The sequence below is a fragment of the Grampus griseus genome (genome assembly GCF_964374135.1).
Source record: "Grampus griseus genome assembly, chromosome: 3".
Lineage (NCBI taxonomy): Eukaryota > Metazoa > Chordata > Mammalia > Artiodactyla > Delphinidae > Grampus > Grampus griseus.
The window spans coordinates 50,976,712-50,994,154 of NC_139019.1; the positions used below are offsets into that span (position 1 = coordinate 50,976,712).

General features: G+C 38.3%; 2 protein-coding genes across 4 annotated transcripts in view; one reads left to right on the top strand and one right to left on the bottom strand.

The window, feature by feature from the left end:
- Positions 1-9,599, bottom strand: part of SREK1IP1 (SREK1 interacting protein 1) — a 58,069-nt gene extending 48,470 nt beyond the window's left edge. For all 3 annotated transcript variants that reach the window (XM_082651560.1, XM_082651559.1, XM_082651558.1), the window contains exon 1: positions 9,431-9,599. In XM_082651560.1, coding sequence (XP_082507686.1) covers positions 9,431-9,443 — 13 coding nt within the window. In that variant the 5' untranslated portion in view covers positions 9,444-9,599. The remainder of the gene's footprint in view (positions 1-9,430) is intronic.
- Positions 9,600-9,879: 280 nt separating this feature from the next.
- Positions 9,880-17,443, top strand: part of CWC27 (CWC27 spliceosome associated cyclophilin) — a 233,780-nt gene continuing 226,216 nt past the window's right edge. The window contains exon 1 of the mRNA XM_082651635.1: positions 9,880-10,109. Within this exon, the coding sequence (XP_082507761.1) occupies positions 10,068-10,109 (42 nt within the window). The 5' untranslated portion in view covers positions 9,880-10,067. The remainder of the gene's footprint in view (positions 10,110-17,443) is intronic.

Here is a 17,443-nt window from a genome sequence, read left to right on the forward strand (position 1 = left end):
AGAGGGCCAGTACAGTACTACTCTATTTCTTAGTTAAGGGCATCTAACTCCTAAGTCCTTCAAATGGAGATATCTCAGCTTAATAATAAAGTACATATAGTGCAAATGTAATACATTTAATTTTAAAAGAAAGATCATTTTCAAACCATTTCTTTAATGGTATAAAGTCAAATATTAGTCATTTCCTCCTAAAATATACATTGTTGAGTTGTTCTAGTAAAAACACAGTCCGTTCTGCTACGATGCGTTTTAAAAAAACATAAATTTGTTCCAATGCATCTGATATAAGAGGGAACAATTTGAGGGCAAAGTGTCCATGAAATACACTAGGTGAATACAGAAACTTGCATCCAGTTGCTCTGAGCCTCAAAACATACATGGACACATCTCAAACATTTCTAGCAACTTCAGTTCACCACGTGTGCTGTGAGCAGCACCCACCCACATCTGGTGTTATAACTTCCCATCTGATTTTGTACTATTACCTTCCTACCACTACTTCAGAACAACTCATAAGCTACAATTCTTCTGAACTCCTCTTCCACAGCAAACTTCAGGTCTTTTTTTTTTTTTTTTTTTTTTTTTTGCGGTACGCGGGCCTCTCACTGCTGTCGTCTCTCCCATTGCGGACGCGCAGGCTCAGCGGCCATGGCTCACGGGCCCAGCCGCTCCGCGGCATGTGGGATCTTCCCGGACCGGGGCACGAACCCGTGTCCCTTGCATCGGCAGGCGGACTCTCAACCACTGCGCCACCAGGGAAGCCCAACTTCAGGTCTTTTAAAAGGTCCAGTGTCCTGTTTATTGCAGTATTTATGTATCTTTTAACCAATTAACATATGCAGATAGGTTCCTATGAGTTTTTATGTATCACTGATGAAGTTTTTAAGTATTGTGCCCCAACCTCATTTTTTTTTCCATAAACCTTGTGGGTTTTATTGCAGAGTGTAGAAACACATAAGCTGCACTGTAGCAGAACTGTGGTATAAAACTGGATTAATAATACAATCAGGCTCTTTCATTATGAAATAACTGCACGTTGAAAAAGATGCTCAGAGAATCCGGGTCAATGTTAAGTCCGTTCCCACAGAAACCACAGACACTGAATAATACTGAACAAAACTGTGCTAAATGCACCATTACCTCTCCTACAACAAACTCAAAATGTTACAGTGGACAGATTCGAAATGATCTCATCTCAGCATGTATTAGAAATTAACTCATCTTTGACTAAAGCCATCGATAAACTTATCATTCAAGTATCTCCTATTTTTAGAATGAACAAAATATGAAACTTTTTCAGAGCAGTTCATCTTCTTTAATAAGGTTGTAATTTTTTACATGAAAGGGAAGTATAACAAGAACTCTAAATAATTTCATACCAGCTATTTCCTCACCAGCCTTTGGCTAAATTAAGATTTCAAGCTTCATTTGTCTATCATTTTCACAACTGTCTGGCCAACTAAATACTTCTACCTGGAACTTTGAATCCGATGCAACAGACACAGTAAATCTGAGACAAGTGACAATGAAATGGGGACAGTTAGTTCATTCTGCTGTCAGGATCCAGTTTCTAGTGGTAGTAATGCCACTGGCAGCAGCAGCCCTAACCAGGTCTAGGCCTGTGCAGGATCTTGGCTACGGGTTCCCTTGCTCTTGTTTATTTTCTGAGCCTCTATTATCCACCCTTTTCTTAGAGTCTGTGAGCTTCCTGGTATCTTTCCTTTTCTGTTTAAGTTAACTAGTCAGTTTCTGTTGTCTAGAACAAGAACTCTGCTGATAACAATGGTACTCGAGATCCATGTCAAACTGAATAGCAAGACTATAAGGGAGGCCCTGACTCTGACAAGTTATCCATTTCCCCATCTTAGGTTCCCGTGCTGTTCTTTGTTTCACTCCTCTTCAAAGTTTGCTAGACTAATAGACCCTGCCTCCCTCGAAATGTTCCTACAATCCGAAAGCCATTAAATAATCATGACCTATAATTCAAAAGCCATCAAATAAAAACTTACAAATTTGGCTACATATCGGTAATATATTTCCCCCAACCCCCACCTACGCCTCTGAGGGTGGCAGGGCAGCAACATACCAAAGAGATATGCTACAAAATTCCAGAGGCGCCTCGGTGAGTGAGACATGGGACAGGTGACCTAGGTCTTGAAGGTGTGGCAAGAGGTTCTGGAATGGAGGATTCTGGGCCAGTCATGGAGAACCGGAAGCTACAGCAGAGATGATGGAATTCAAGGAAACATCCTTGCTTTGGTGAAAGGAGATTTCTTCAGTGGACACTTGGTACCCGCTCTGAGAGCCCTTACCCCTGCCTATTTCCTGCCATGATGTGGGTCAGATGTACATATTCTCTATCACATCAGAAGGACAGTGTTAATGTGTCTCATTCTTGTGAGAATCCTAATAAAGAACACATATACTCATTAAAAAAAAATTGGCTACATAACAAAATCTGAATGGCAAAGACCACCAAAAGCAAACTCAAAAGACACATGAAAACTTGGGACAAAACATTTGCAACTCATAGCACCAACAAAGGGCAATTATCCCTACTCTATAAAACCCACCAAAGCATTAAGAAAGCGATCAATGACCAATAGGAAAAAAATGCGCAAAGGAACTGAACAGAAAGTTCACAGAAAAGGAAATAGAAACAACTCTGAAACATACAGAAAGATGCTCAGCCTTATTCATAATAAATGAAATGTACATTAAAATCTAAACTGGGATTCCATTTTCACTTATCAGAACAGCAAAAATTGAAAAGGTTGAAGAGGGTGTGGGGGGACATACGCACATGTATCGCTCGTAGGAGTAAAAATGAGTACCATCTCCATGGAAAGTAAGCTGACAAAATCTATCAGAACTACCAGTGTACATATTCCTTTGATACAGCACTTCCACGTCCAGGAATTAATCCACTCAATTTACTTGCACCAATGCATACAGGCTTATGTGCAAAGTTATTCACTGCACCATTGTTTGTAACAGTAAAAAAAAGTAGAAATAATTTAGTCTCCAATTTTGGTATAGAAGAATAAGGATGTTCTTTATTTAATGATATTCAATGATCTCTAAGATATAAAGAGAAAAAAAGCAAACTGTAGAACAGTGTTTACGGAACGTTGCCATTTGTATAAAAGAAAGGAAATTATATATATATATCCCTACACGTTACATATAATATAGGTTATATATATAATATATATATCCCTACACACTTACATATACGATAGATTATATATAGATTATATTAATAGAGATATGTAAAGAAAAAAATCTCTGCAAGGATATATACATTGGTTACCTGAAGAAAGGGTGAGAGACACGTCACTATAGACCTTCTGTATCTCTAAAATGTGAAACGTGAATGAATTGCCTTCTCAAAAACCAAACCCAGAAACTTCCCTTAGCCCCAACACTAAGAAAAGGTGTTGTCATGCAAGCATTCTTTGACAAAAGGCAATGATTGCACTTGTAAATTCTTCAGAGAAGCTACATTGCAGATTTTCAACAAAATTTTATTAACTGTTTTAGGAACAAATTATAGAGGTCTTTATTTATTGTATTTGTTATATGTTAACAAAGCCTTACTCTGATCTAGAATTCTGTTGAACTTGAGTGGCAGGGGTCCTTCCTCTCCCAGTAACTTAAAGGACTAGAGAACGTCAGTTTCTCTAGATTTGGGACCATGCTACATTTTGTATACAGCTTGGTGCCTAGCCTGGTGTAGAGTTGCTAGGGGGTCCTCAAAAAGTCTTTGTTGCTTTGAGCTGGTAAATTTAAGAAAATACTTCAACAGCCGGGAATCAGTAACTTCTATTGCTCCCAATTGCCAGCTATGAAACTAGTGCCCGCAGTGTCACTGGTCCACCTGAGGCATGACAGGCACTAAAAGAAAAGGAATAAAAGGGCAAAAGAAATGAAAATAATGACTGCTGGGAAGGGGCAAATGACGGAAGCACAGGGAACTTTCTGGGATGATGGAAATATTCAAAATCTTTATTATATATATGACTCTTCAAGCTCTACATTTGTGATTGTGCATTTTATTTTCACATATATGAATTATACTTTAGTAGGTAGCATAAAATGAAAAAATAGTAATAGTAGGACAAAGAAGGAAGTGAAAAGAGAAACGTTAAAAAAGATGAAAAAGCAGGGACAAAATAAAAGGAATGAGAAAACGTGAGACAAAGGGATGGAGTGTTCCTGACAGTAGCCTCAGGCTGTTCACTGGCCCCGAAAGGTATGGCAAACTATCATACTGACCTCAATTTATTCTCCTGAAATTTCACATCACCTGTTTCCAAAGTCAACAATTTTGTCACTGGGAACTTTAACAGTGATGCTTGGAACTTAATATTATATTTCTCTCATGCTGTATATTTTAGATTTTAGGGAAGCCTGTAAAAGCTTTCTTTATAATTAAAATATTTTCTGTAATCATTTAAATTTAAAAGTAAAGAGCTTAAGTAACTGTTTTCTTTGTAGTAAGTAATTAGCAATTGTAATCACCTCTGTCCATTCTTTTCATTTTTAACTCGATTAGATTCAAATTAGATTCCTTTTCTGTTTTGTAAAACTTTACATTTGGTTACTTAATAATAATTTTAGTTATAATTTGGTGACCCTTAAAGATAACTTCAATTTCTTCTGCTTTGAAAATTCAAATCATGGCCAGATTTTATACCATAGAGGTGCTATATAATATGTATATAGCATATGTACTCTGCTAAAGTTGAATGCAGAGTAAAATGCCATGTATTTAAACTTTTCCACTGCTTTATATTAAGAATTTATAGATATAATCCTTTCTTTGGGATCCCCAAAGATTATACTGAAGGCAAAACAGAAAGAACAGCAGAAATAAAAAACTCTCTGCATACTAAAAAAATAGGTTAAATGAGTTCCCTGATGTAAACATTTTAAAAGAGCAGATGTCCCCACCTTCAGTTAAAAATGCCTTCATAATCATTTGACCCTCAAAAGAAGAGATAAAAGTAAATCAAAGAATTTCTTATTTTAAACTACTGGCATGAAAGAGCTAACATTTAAGTAAATGTATTAAATGCTTTCACTTGCTTGCCTCACAAAATACAAATAACCTGTGATGAAAAAGGCTATAGATATTACCAGTTTAAGATAAGAAGAGACATGGAGAAGTTTAATTCACTGTCTAATGAAACAGAATCAAGACTGCTGTCTAGTTTAGTCTGTTTACTTTAGTAACAGATTCTGCTCAGCAGCAATTCTAGTGATCATCCCTCTAAATATTATTTACCTATAACAGGCATAACTCTGAAATAGATGTGAGAGAAACCGTCAACATGAATAAAGTTCCTATACTAGAGGAAACTTACAATATACTAGGTTATCTAGGCTAATGCATCCACAGCTGTAAAGCATGCTAGACTGTGCCAGTTTAAAGACATATAGCTCCATTAGTAAGCAGGAAGAACTGGCTGGCATAACTTTCCATTGAGAGATCAGGAAAGCTTCCCGCAGGTAGACATGGACAATAGAGCAGGGACAGTGATAACAAAAGCGTGTAGGTAGAAAAGCACAGAGGTTCTGAGAATAGTTGGCCAGGTCAGAAGACTGCAGAATGCATGAGAGCAGTGGTGGGAGGAAAGGGCAGCAAGAGTGATTCGGCCGTGCTTAGGAAGTGTGTACTTCATTCTTGCAGAGATGGGGAGCTTTGGCATTATAACAGTTTAGAAGCGAAAGAAAGCTTAGTCATCAACTCCTTCACCATAGAGACAAGGAAACTGAGCCTCTGAAAGGTTAAGGTGCTTGAAAAGAAATACAAAATTCACAGATATGGGTCAAGAATTAAGTTCCTGTCTCCCAGGAATGACAGGATCAAGTACATGACTTAGGAAAAGTATTTCAGGAGAAACGTGCCACATAGACTAGAGAAAAAAGAAATTGTGTACAGTATAACTTAGGAGTGAAAAGAATTTGGATGTAGCATAATTTAGAATCCACGATAGTAACCTGTTAAGAATTTGACACACTTTGATAGCCGAATGTAATGTTAATTTGGCTACAGGAAATTCACTATCTTGGCTATATAGATTTCACTGAAGGAGGGAGGGAGAGAGAGAGAGAGGGAGAGGGAGAGGGAGGGAGGGAGGGAGAGAGAGGGACAGGGAGGGAGAGAGAGGGAGAGAGAGGGAGAGACAGACAGAGACAGACAGAGAGAGAGAGAAAGAGAAAGTTTTCCTGCCAACCACATCAATAACATACATTGCCACTTGTGCCAGGTAACTCTTCATTGGGAATGGTTAATTATTAACATGAATGTCAGAACTAATTTCAACAACTGTGAATGGTAAAAGCAGTTTTTTTTTTTTTTTGTAAAAGCAGTTTTAAAAGAAAGTAAACTTCACTGAGTTTCAGTGTCTTTAAATGTCATTTCTTTAATAACAACTATAAGCCTATGATTTCTCTAAGTAACAGAGTACACATTTCACTGTGTTACCTACACAATAGTTACACACACTGCTATGGAAAAACAGCTAAAGTAGGTGACCATAAAATAGATGAGGCTGATTATCATTTGTGGAAAGCAACCTCAGTACTTTATAATCATACCTTGTAATAATCACTAGCAGAGCCACCAAAAAAATGCCATGCTGGATCCATATGAGCATTATACCTAAAAATAAAAGAGCATTCTTTTCCTTCTTGATGATTATCTCCAAAGATTTCTGATGGAGCCCTATTTTCCTGTAATACACTGCCTGGATCAATCATCCAAGAAATTACCTTAACATTTTCCGTATTTTCTAATGGCACCTGCATTGTACTTTTACAGTGCCGTCATGCCTATTATTTCAATTTTTTCTGGGTTTAAATAGTTTATCTATGTCTTACCATCTAGCTTAATGGCACAATTTAAGATTATTACACTTTGAAGCATTATTTTGAATTGAAAGAAGGTTAACATATCTATAACACTAGTCTAAGTTTAAGGGAATTTCAATAAGGACTTAAAAAAATCACTTTTGTCTTCTTTCTTAAGCAGCACATTACATTTTCATTACTAGACTTAAGTTTTATGAGGACACAGATTGTGACATACCTATACCCTGTAGATGCTCAAAATGCTTGCTCAAATAATGAAACCAACAGTGACAGCAAGTCAGCTCTCGATGCATTTGTGTGTGGCCAAAGTCATCAGGGCTGACTTGGCCTATCAGGATGCCTAGGCAATCTACTGTGCAGACTGGACTTCCTCTGCTGGCCTCTTACATGTTGATATTCTCCGGGCTCCAGCCACAGACCTTCCCTTCACACTCTATGCACTCCACCTGAGCAAAGGCTTCCATTCCCATGGCCTATTACATGTGTGGATGATACCAAATTGTTCTTTGATTCTGGCTTCCTTCCTAAGCTACAAATTTTCTCTCTTAGTGTCTATTAGATATTTCCATTCCTATCTCTTACTATTAGATATTTCCATTCCTTGAGTACATCTCAACACAAGCCCCAACTGAAGTCATCATCATCCCCCCTAAATACTGTTCCTTCTCAGGTGTTGCCTATATTAGTAAATAGCCCCGCCCAGCCCCACTAACAGTGAAACCCAGGTATACCTCATTTCCAATCTTACTCACCTACAGTGAATATATTGCTGATTCCCAGTGATTCTACCACCAGAAATATATCTCTAATCTATCTGCTCCTCTCCTTTTCTAATGAGACCATTCCTGAGGCATCATCACAGCTTACCAGAGTTACTCCTAACTGGCGACTCTGTCTCCAAACTACCTCTCCTTCAATCTACTGGGCAGCCAGAATGCTCTCTCCGTAATGTGAATATGTTTAAAAATCCTTAAATATCTTACTATGGTCCTTAGGAAAACATCCAAACTCCTTGTCATGGCTTAAAACATCCTGCAAGAACTGGAAATTGCCTTGTAAGTTATACTAAAACACAGCAAAATGGATAAGCACATGGGGTCTAGAGGAGCCAGAGTGACCCGTCACTTCCTAGCTATCTCAGTCAAGTTACCTGATTTCTCTGTCCCTCAGTATCCTCATCTGTAGAATGGAAATAGTAACACTGACCTCAGAGTGTGGGTGCAAATGTTAAATGAGATAAAATACAATGCTTGACACAGTGTCTGACACATCTGACACATAGTAAATGCTTAGTAAATATTAGCTACTGTTATCGCTCTAGTTAATTTCTCACTTCTCTTCCATTTGTATTCTTAGTTCCATCCATAGTGCACATCTTTCATTTCATCTTCTCACACATTTCTTCTTCCTTTACATATCCAGTCCCTCTGGCTACAACTCCCCCTCCCACAATTCTTCAGGTCTCATCCTAAATGCCACATCCTCTGGAAAGTCCTTCTGGCCCCTCCAGTCTCCTGTTAGGTGCCCTTACTATGTGCTCCTCAAGTGTTTGTATTTTCCCTGACTTACACTTGTCAGACTTTCTGGTACTTTCTTTTCACTGCTAAATTGTAAGTTCCGTGTGAAAGGCAACTGTATTCCCAGTGCCTAGCACAGAGCCTAGCATGCAGTATGCCTTTAATAAAAACTTATGTGTATGAATGAGTGTATCTTTCCTCTCCTACAATGCCCACCGCGCACCACCCCCCCGCGGTGCTCCTCCTAAAACTGCAGTTGGTAGAACAGCACTACCTTCCCATAACAGCTATCTGTAAAATACAGTTCAGTAAAGGCTGCCACAGAACAAACGTGGTCAAATAATACTGGGAAACAAAGTTGCTTCTGAACCACAGCAATTCTCAGCATCTTTTTTATACTATAGGCATTGTGAATCTCCAAGTTGTGTGAGTGGGGGGCCGGGGGGAGTGGTGTATATTTCTCAAAATATCTCCTGCAACCAGTATTGGAAGGAACCACACGCATAAATCAAAAAATCTCCTTCTTTTGCAGATTCAGAAACTGAGGCCCAGAAGGGCAAAGCGACCGGTCCAAGGCCACACAGGAACTACATTCAACAAGGAAGAGAGAGAAGTAGAACCCCAGACGCCCATTTCGGCCCTTCCAGTACAAACAATGCCTCTAGCTACTTGGGTTCGCAGGTGTTGCCACCTAAATTTTATTTTCAAGCCATACTAAAGGTCAGTTTTCCTCGGCCAACCTCCTCCTAGGCCTACAGTTACTAGTCTGTCTGCAACACCCCTCCCCCTCCTCCACCCTATATATACTTTCCCTGTGGTGCATCCGGTGCCCTGGGAGATTGACTGGAGTGGGGGCGATAGTTTCTTTCCTTCTCTCTTTCCGTCAGAGTTTATTTTTGGACTGTAAACTTTTTCCCGTAAACCAAGCGAACCTGCTAATTTTAACGCCTTCGCCTTTGAGCTCTACTCTTTACCCCAGCGCACTCCACCCTACCCTACCCGCTCCCTCCCTCGCCCAGACCCTGGGTCTTTACCTGGAACTGCCATGGCGCTGGTAAGAGGGATCTCGGGACCCCTGGGCTTTCGAGAGGGCGCTCGCTTCCCGCTGGCCGCGAGGACTACACACAGCTAGGACGGCTTCTTCCTCCCACCGGCGCCGCGGCACCCAGGTGACAGTCTGGGAAGGCCCTAAAAGTCTCCGGCGCTAGCGGAACCAAGTAGCTGCTGCTCTAGTTTCTGGGGGAATTGTATTGTAGACTCACTCGGTCCGAACCATTACTGCCAGCTTCCAGGGGTTTAATGGATTTGCACACGCGTGGAGTGAAGTAAACAACACCAAGACTTACGAATTGTTGTCTTAAAAATTGTAATACAAATTAAAGTAATCTATAGGGGCTTAATAATCTTTTTCTCGATTCCCTGGAGGCTACTGGAATTCCCCCTTCTCAGGATTAGCGGTGCTCGGGTCCGGGAGCAACATGGCAGCATCCGTGAGGCGCTAGCTTTAGGAAAAGAGAGCGTTTGGTGTCGCTGCCTTGCGGGATTTTGACAGGTTGCAGCTTTCCACGACCTCCCGATTTAAGGAAGCGTGTACCGATAGGTGGACAGCTTTAGTTATCGACCGTTCGCTCTCATCCCCACTTAGGAGCAGAGTCCTGAGCGCTGACCAGCATGAGCAACATTTACATCCAGGAGCCTCCCACGAACGGGAAGGTGAGCGTCATCTAGGGTACCTGGGCTCCCCAAAGCGATATCTCACTGGTTAAAGGAATTCTGGGGTCCTAGGGTTGGAAGAGATTAGAAGTCTTGTCCTTACCCCTGCCTCTGAACAGGATTGCATCGAAAGCCATATACTGGCACTTCTCAGCACGTAATTGAAAAAGTCCTCAAGTGGAGATTCCTCCATCTACCAACCTCCTGGCCCTACTTGGCTTCAACCTAACTCTGCAGGCGTTTTCTAGGGTCGTAGGTAAAAAGCAAAGTATATTTTATAAATTGACTTTTTTTTTTTTTTTTTTTTTTTGCTTAATTTGGAGATCGCTCTTTCTCCATTTGTTCTACAATCCTTTATTGAATGCCTACTAGGCACCAGGTGCTGGGGATATAAAGATGGATGGATAAAACCTAGTTGTTGCCCTAGAAGAGCTAATGGTTTAGTTTGAGAGGCAGGCAGGTAAAGAAAAACCTTATATGTTTGGTAGGCGTTCTAATGGAGAGAGGAGCATATTGCTTTGGTAGTACTGAGAAGTTAGCAACTGGGAAAGTAGGGAAAGGCTTCATGGATGAAGTGTCGTTTGAGCTGGTCTTTGTCAGAGAAAGTGGGGAATGGAAAATGTTCCCACATTAGAATGAGAGAATAATTTCCTGATTGATTTTGATGGTCAAGGTATGTCAATTCCTATTCAAAGTGTTTATATGCAGTATGAGGCAGTCAATAATGGAATAAGTATCACTTGAATTCTTGAACTGGGACCTAGTCTGTATCACACACAAAATATGATGAACCAGCGTAATGGAGAAAATAAAATGAGAATGAAAGCATAGAGGTGAATTAGGATAAAGTGAATTTGTATCAGATACAATTATGTTGCAGTCTTGTTTATTTACATTTTGTAATACAGTGAGAGCAGTTTGAAAACAAAAGCAAAAATGCTGTAAATGATACCCCCAGCAAACATTTTAGTGGGTATTTTGGGCAGAGCAATTCTTTCAGTTCTGCTGTTTGCACTTTTCCCCCTCCTCACTCCTACCCTACATCATTGTGAAAACCCAGAATATCTATCTCTTCTTACTTCCAAATGTTTCTTGAGAGTGATATCACCCCCAGTTGATAAACACTGGTAGAAATGGAATACATTGCCCATCCTGCTAGGCAGGCAGTTCACACTTGTTGTTCCTTTCTGTAGTATACTCTAGCCTGCTCAAATGGCATTTTAGCAGAGAGGGCTTTCCTATCAACTCTCTATAATATAGCAAACCTCATTCATATCCTGCATTTAACATTCCTTGGCCTCCTTAACCTCTTTAGTTTTTTCTCCAGTACTTTTTTTTCTTTTTCAGTACTTATTTTTTATTGTTGTATCGTCCTCCACTACTCTCGCCCATGGAATGAGCATTATGAGGGCAGAGACAGACATCTAGAATGGTGCTTGACACATGGTAGCAGCAGTTCAAATATGTACTGAATGAATCGGTGGATGCATTAATACTGTATTTCTCTTAACTTCTGAGAAGTACAAAGCATCAGTGAGTTTGAGGTTATACTTCTACTGTCAAGGGCAGACTTAGTTGGTTTACTCTGGAGGAAGATTCAACATGGTCATAAAGATGAGAAGCTTTAACAAAGATATATGCCTGAACAGAAATCTTTCATTCAACAAGTATTTACTGAGCACCTAGCATAGGCCAGGCTCTATGCTAGGTTTTAGGGTCACAATGGAAAGAAAAACCAGCATTGTCCCTATTATCAGAGAGTAAGTTGAGTGAAATATACCGTGGTGAAATAATCATGCAAATAAGTGTATGCAAACTGTGGTGAATATTGTCCTTCTGAACAGAATTGGGCTGAGGGAGAATATGAGGCATAGCCCAAGTTTTCCTTCAAAACCAGTTTGGGACTTCTTCCAGCATAATAAGACTGATTGAAGACATTGAGGCTTCAAAATTTTGTACCATAGAGAGCATGGCAAGAATTTTGGCCTGGAAGGAATTTAAAGCAGATGGAATAAAAAGTTTCCTTAATGAAATGTTTGTTTAGTGGCTGTTCTGTCTAATGCTACATTAGGTACTGAAAGAATTCAGAGATATTCCAAATATGTGGGACAAAATTTCTCTCTTCAAAGAGTATAGTGTCAACTTGGGAAGTAATTGACACATTATACCGGTGGTTAACCCCTGGCAGTAGTCTGTAAATATGCTGTGTTATGTTATAACTCTGGCCTTTGAGGATGAGGCACAGAAATGTAACCCTTGACAGAAATTTTCTTATCTACTGAAAATGAAATTTCCACATATTATGATGATTTAATCTAAATTTTATATTAACCCAATATTTATTCTTAAGAGACATTTTATTATCAAAGTATTGTCTTACTTGTAAGCTTTAAGAAAAAGAGCCACTGATGCTTGACATAGTAGTTATGGCTAATGGGAATGCATGGCCAAAGGAGGAGCCATGTGCCTTTTTTTTTAATTCAGTAGTTAATCTTCGTAAAAGATTAAGAAAACCTGGTAAACAAGGTGGCCCAACCATATATGCGTTCTTTTTACTGGGAATAAGTTTCCTGTGGTCAAAAAATTTTATAAGAATAATATTTACAATAATAATAGCTATCATATTTTGAGCATTTACTATTTGTCAGGTACTGTTCTAAGCAGTCTGTGTATAATAACTCATTTTGTCCTTACAACGAACCTATGAGGATATTATTATCCCTGTTGTTTTTAATTGAAGTATATGTGACATACACTATTATATTAGTTTTGTGTTACAATATAATGATCTGACGTTTGAATACATTGCAAAGTGGTCACCACAATAAGTCTAGTTACCACTTGTCAGCATATAAAGTTAATACTACGTTATTGACTGTATTCTCCATGCTGTACATTTCATGCCCGTGTCTTATTTATTTTTTAACTGGAAGTTTGTACCACTTGATCTCCTTCACCCATTCTACCCACTCACCTCCCACCTACCTCCACTCCTCTCCTCTGGCAACCACTGGTCTATTCTCTGTATCTAAGAGTCTAGGTTTTGTTTTGTTTTGTTTGTTTTGTGTTTTAGAGTCCATATGTAAGTGAAATCATGTGGTATTTGTCTTTCTCTGTCTGACTTATTTAGCATAATACTGTCAAGCTCCATCCATGTTGTGGCACACGGCAGTATTCTTTTCATTTTTATGGCTGAGTGGTATTCTAGTGTGTATCTTCTTTATATTCATCCATCAATGGACACTTAAGTTGTTTCCATATGTTGGCTATTGTGAATAATGCTGCAGTGAACAGAGGGGCACATATATCTTTTCTAGTTAGTGTTTTCATTTTCTTCGGATAAATACCCAGAAGTGGAATTGCTGGTTAGTACAGTAGTTCATTTTTAATTTTCTGAGGAACCTCCACACTGTTTTCCATAGTAGCTGCACCAGTTTATATTCCCACCAACAGTACACAGGGGTTCCCTTTTTTCCACATCTTTGCCAACACTTACTATTTCTTATCTTTTTAATAATAGCCATTCTATTGGGTGTGAGGTGATACCTCATTGTGGTTTTGATTTGCATTTATCTGATGATTAGTGGTGTTGAGCATCTTTTCATGTGCCTATTGCCTGTCTGTATGTCTTTGGGAAAATGTCTGTTTAGATCCTTATACTCGTTTTTTAATCAGGTTGTTTTTATGTTACTTAGTTGTATAAGTTATTTTTATATTTTGGATATTAACCCTTTATCAGATATATAATTTGCAAATACCTTCTCCCATTCAGTAGGTTGTATTTTCATTTCATTGATGGTTTCCTTTGCTGTGCAGAAGCTTTTTAGTTTGATATAGTCCCATTTGTTTATTTTTCCTTTTGTTTCCCTTGCCTTTGGATCAGATACAAAAAAAAAAATTGCTAAGACCAGTGTCAAGGAGCTTACTGCCTATCTTTTCTTCTAGAATATTTATGGTTTCAGGTTTTATATTCAAGTCTTGAATCCATTTTGAGGTTATTTTTATATACGGTGTAAGATAGTGGTCCAGTTTCACTCTTTTACTTGCATCTGTCCAGCTTTCCCAGCTTAGTTTATTGAAGAGACTGTCGTATCCCCATTGTGTATTCTTACCTCCTTAGTTGTAAATTAATTAACTGTGTATGTGTGTGTTTATTTCTGAGCTTTCTATTCTGTTCCATTGATCTATGTGTCTTTTTATACCAATACCATACTGTTTTGATTACTGTAGCGTTGTAATATAGTTTGAAATCAGGGAGCATGGTACCTATGGCTTTGTTATTCTTTCTCAAGATTGCTTTGACCATTTGGGGTCTTTTGTGGTTCCATACAAAGTTTAGGATTATTTATTCTGGTTCTGTGAAAAATGCCATTGGAATTTTGATAGGGATTGCACTGAATCTATCGATTGTTTTGGGTAGTATGGACATTTTAACAATATTCTTTCAATCCATGAGCACAAAATATCTTTCTACTTATTTTGTGTCTTTTTCAGTTTTTTCATCTCTGTCTTATATTTTCATCTATGTCTTATATTTTAAAGATGGTTTGCCTCCTGGTTAAATTTATTCCTAGGTTTTTTGTTTTTGAGGGTTTTTTTTTTTGGTGCAGTTGTAAATGGGATTCTTTTCTTGATTTCTCATTCTGATAGTTTATTATTACTGTATAGAAATGCAATAGATTTTTGTATATTAATTTTGTGTCCTGCAGTTTAACTGAATTCATTTATTAGTTCTAACATTTTTTTGCTGGAGTCTTTAGGGTTTTCTATATAGTATCATGTCAACTGCAAATAGTGACAGTTTACTTCTTCCTTTCCAATTTTGATGCCTTTTATTTCTTTGTCCTGCCTAATTGCTGTGGGTAGGACTACTGGTACTATGTTGAATAAAGGTGGGTAGAGTGGGCACCCTTGTCTTGTCCCTGATCTTAGAGGAAAAGCTTTTAGCTTTTCACCATTGAGTATGATACTAACTGTGGGTTTGTCATATATCACATTAATCACATTGAAGTACATTCCTTCTATACCCACTTTGTTGAGACTTTTTATCATAAATGATGTTGAATTTTTTCCAAAGCTTTTTCTGCATCTATTGAGATGATCATATGATTTTTATCTTTCATTTTGTTAATGTGGTGTAATACATTGGTTGATTTGTGGATGTTGAGCCACTGTTGCATCCCTGGGATAAATCCCACTTGATCATCCTGTGTGATCCTTTTAATGTATTGTTGCATTTGATTTGCTAATATTTTATTGAGAATTTTTGCATATATATTTGTCAAGGATATTGGCCTGTAATTTTCTTTTTTTGTGGCGTCTTTGGTTTTGTTATCAGGGTAATGCTGGCTTTGTAAAATGAGTTTGAGACAAGTAGGTATTAAATCTTTCTTGAATGTTTGGTAGAATTCATCAGTGAAGCCATCTAGTCCTGTACTTTTGTTTGTTGGGAGCTTTTGATTACTGATTCAATCTCCTTACTAGTAATTGGTCTCTTCACATTTTCTATTTTGTCATGATTCAGTCTTGGGAGATTGTATGTTTCTAGGAATTTATCTGTTTTTTCTAGGTGGTCCAATTTGTTGGCATATAATTGTTCAGAGTGTCTCTTTGCTCCTTTGTGTTTGAGTGGTATCAGTTGTAACTTCTCTTGCATTTCTGATTTTATTTATTGGAGTCCTCTCTTTTTTTTTCTTCGTGAGTGTGGCTAAAGGTTTGTGAGTTTTGTTTATCTTTTCAAAGAACTAGCTCTTAGTTTTATTGATCTTTTCTATTGTTTTTTAGTCTCTATTTCATTTATTACACTTTGATCTTTATTATTTTCTTCCTTCTACTAACTTTGGGCTTCACTTGTTCTTCTTTTTCTAGTTCATTTACGTGTAAAGTTAGATTGTTTTAGATTTTCTTGTTTCTTGAGATTGGCCTGTATTGCTATGACCTTCTCTCTTAGAAACACTTTTTTTTTTTTTTTTGCTTTACGCGGGCCTCTCACTGCTGTGGCCTCTCCCGTTGCTGAGCACAGGCTCCAGACGCGCAGGCTCAGAGGCCATGACTCACGGGCCCAGCCGCTCCGCAGCATGTGGGATCTTCCCGGACTGGGGCACGAACCTGTGTCCCCTGCATCGGCAGGCGGACTCTCAACCACTGCGCCACCAGGGAAGTCCTCTTAGGAACACTTTTGTTGCATCCCATAAGTTTTGGTGTGTGGTATTTCTTTTTTTTTAAATTAATTTTTATTGGAGTGTAGTTGCTTTACAATGTTGTGTTAGTTTCTGCTGTGCAGCAAACTGAATCAGTTATATATATACATATATCTACTCTTTTTTAGATTTCCTTCCCATTTAGGTTACCACAGAGCATTGAGTAGAGTTCCCTGTGCTATACAGTAGGTTCTCATTAGTTATCTGTTTTATACATAGTAGCGTATATATGTCAATCTCAGTCTCCCGATTCATCCCACCCACTCCTCCCCACCTTGGTGACCATAAGTTTGTTCTTTATATCTGTGACTCTATTTCTGCTTTGCAAATACATTCATCTCTACCATTTTTCTAGATTCCACATGTAAGCAATATTATACGATACTTGTTTTTCTCTTTCTGACTTTCTTCACTCTGTATGACACTCTCTAGGTCCACCCATGTCTCTACAAATGGCACTATTTCGTTCCTTTTTATGGCTGAGTAATATTCCATTGTATATATGTACCACATCTTCTTTATCCATTCCTCTGTCGATGGATATTTAGGTTGCTTCCACTTTTGTTGCATCCCGTAAGGTTTGGTGTGTGGTATTTCTGTCCCTAGGTATTTTTTAATTTCTCCTTTGATTTCTTCAGTGATCCATTGGTTGTTCAGTTGTTTTTTTTAATTGAAGTATTGTTGATTTACAACGTTGTGTTAGTTTCAGGTATACAGCAAAGTGATTCACTTATACATACAAGAGCAAGTCTCTTGGCATCATTTTTCCAATAGCATTTGCTCACTTTGTGTCTCTGTGTCACATTTTGGTAATTCTTGCAATATTTTAAAACCTCCACCAGGGAAAAGATTATGACTTGCTAAAGGCTCACATGAGGATTGGCAGTTTTTAGTAATAAAGTATTTTAAAATTAAGGTTTGCACATTGTTTTTTTAGACATAATGCCGTTGCATACTTAATAGACTACAATATAGAGTAAACATAACTTCTATATGCACTGAGAAACCAAAAACTTTATGTGACTCACTTTATTGCAATATTCATTTCACTGTAATGGTCTGGAACCAAACCTGCAATATCTCAGAGGTATGCTTGAATATGAAATGTTCAATAGGCAAATCCATAGAGACAGA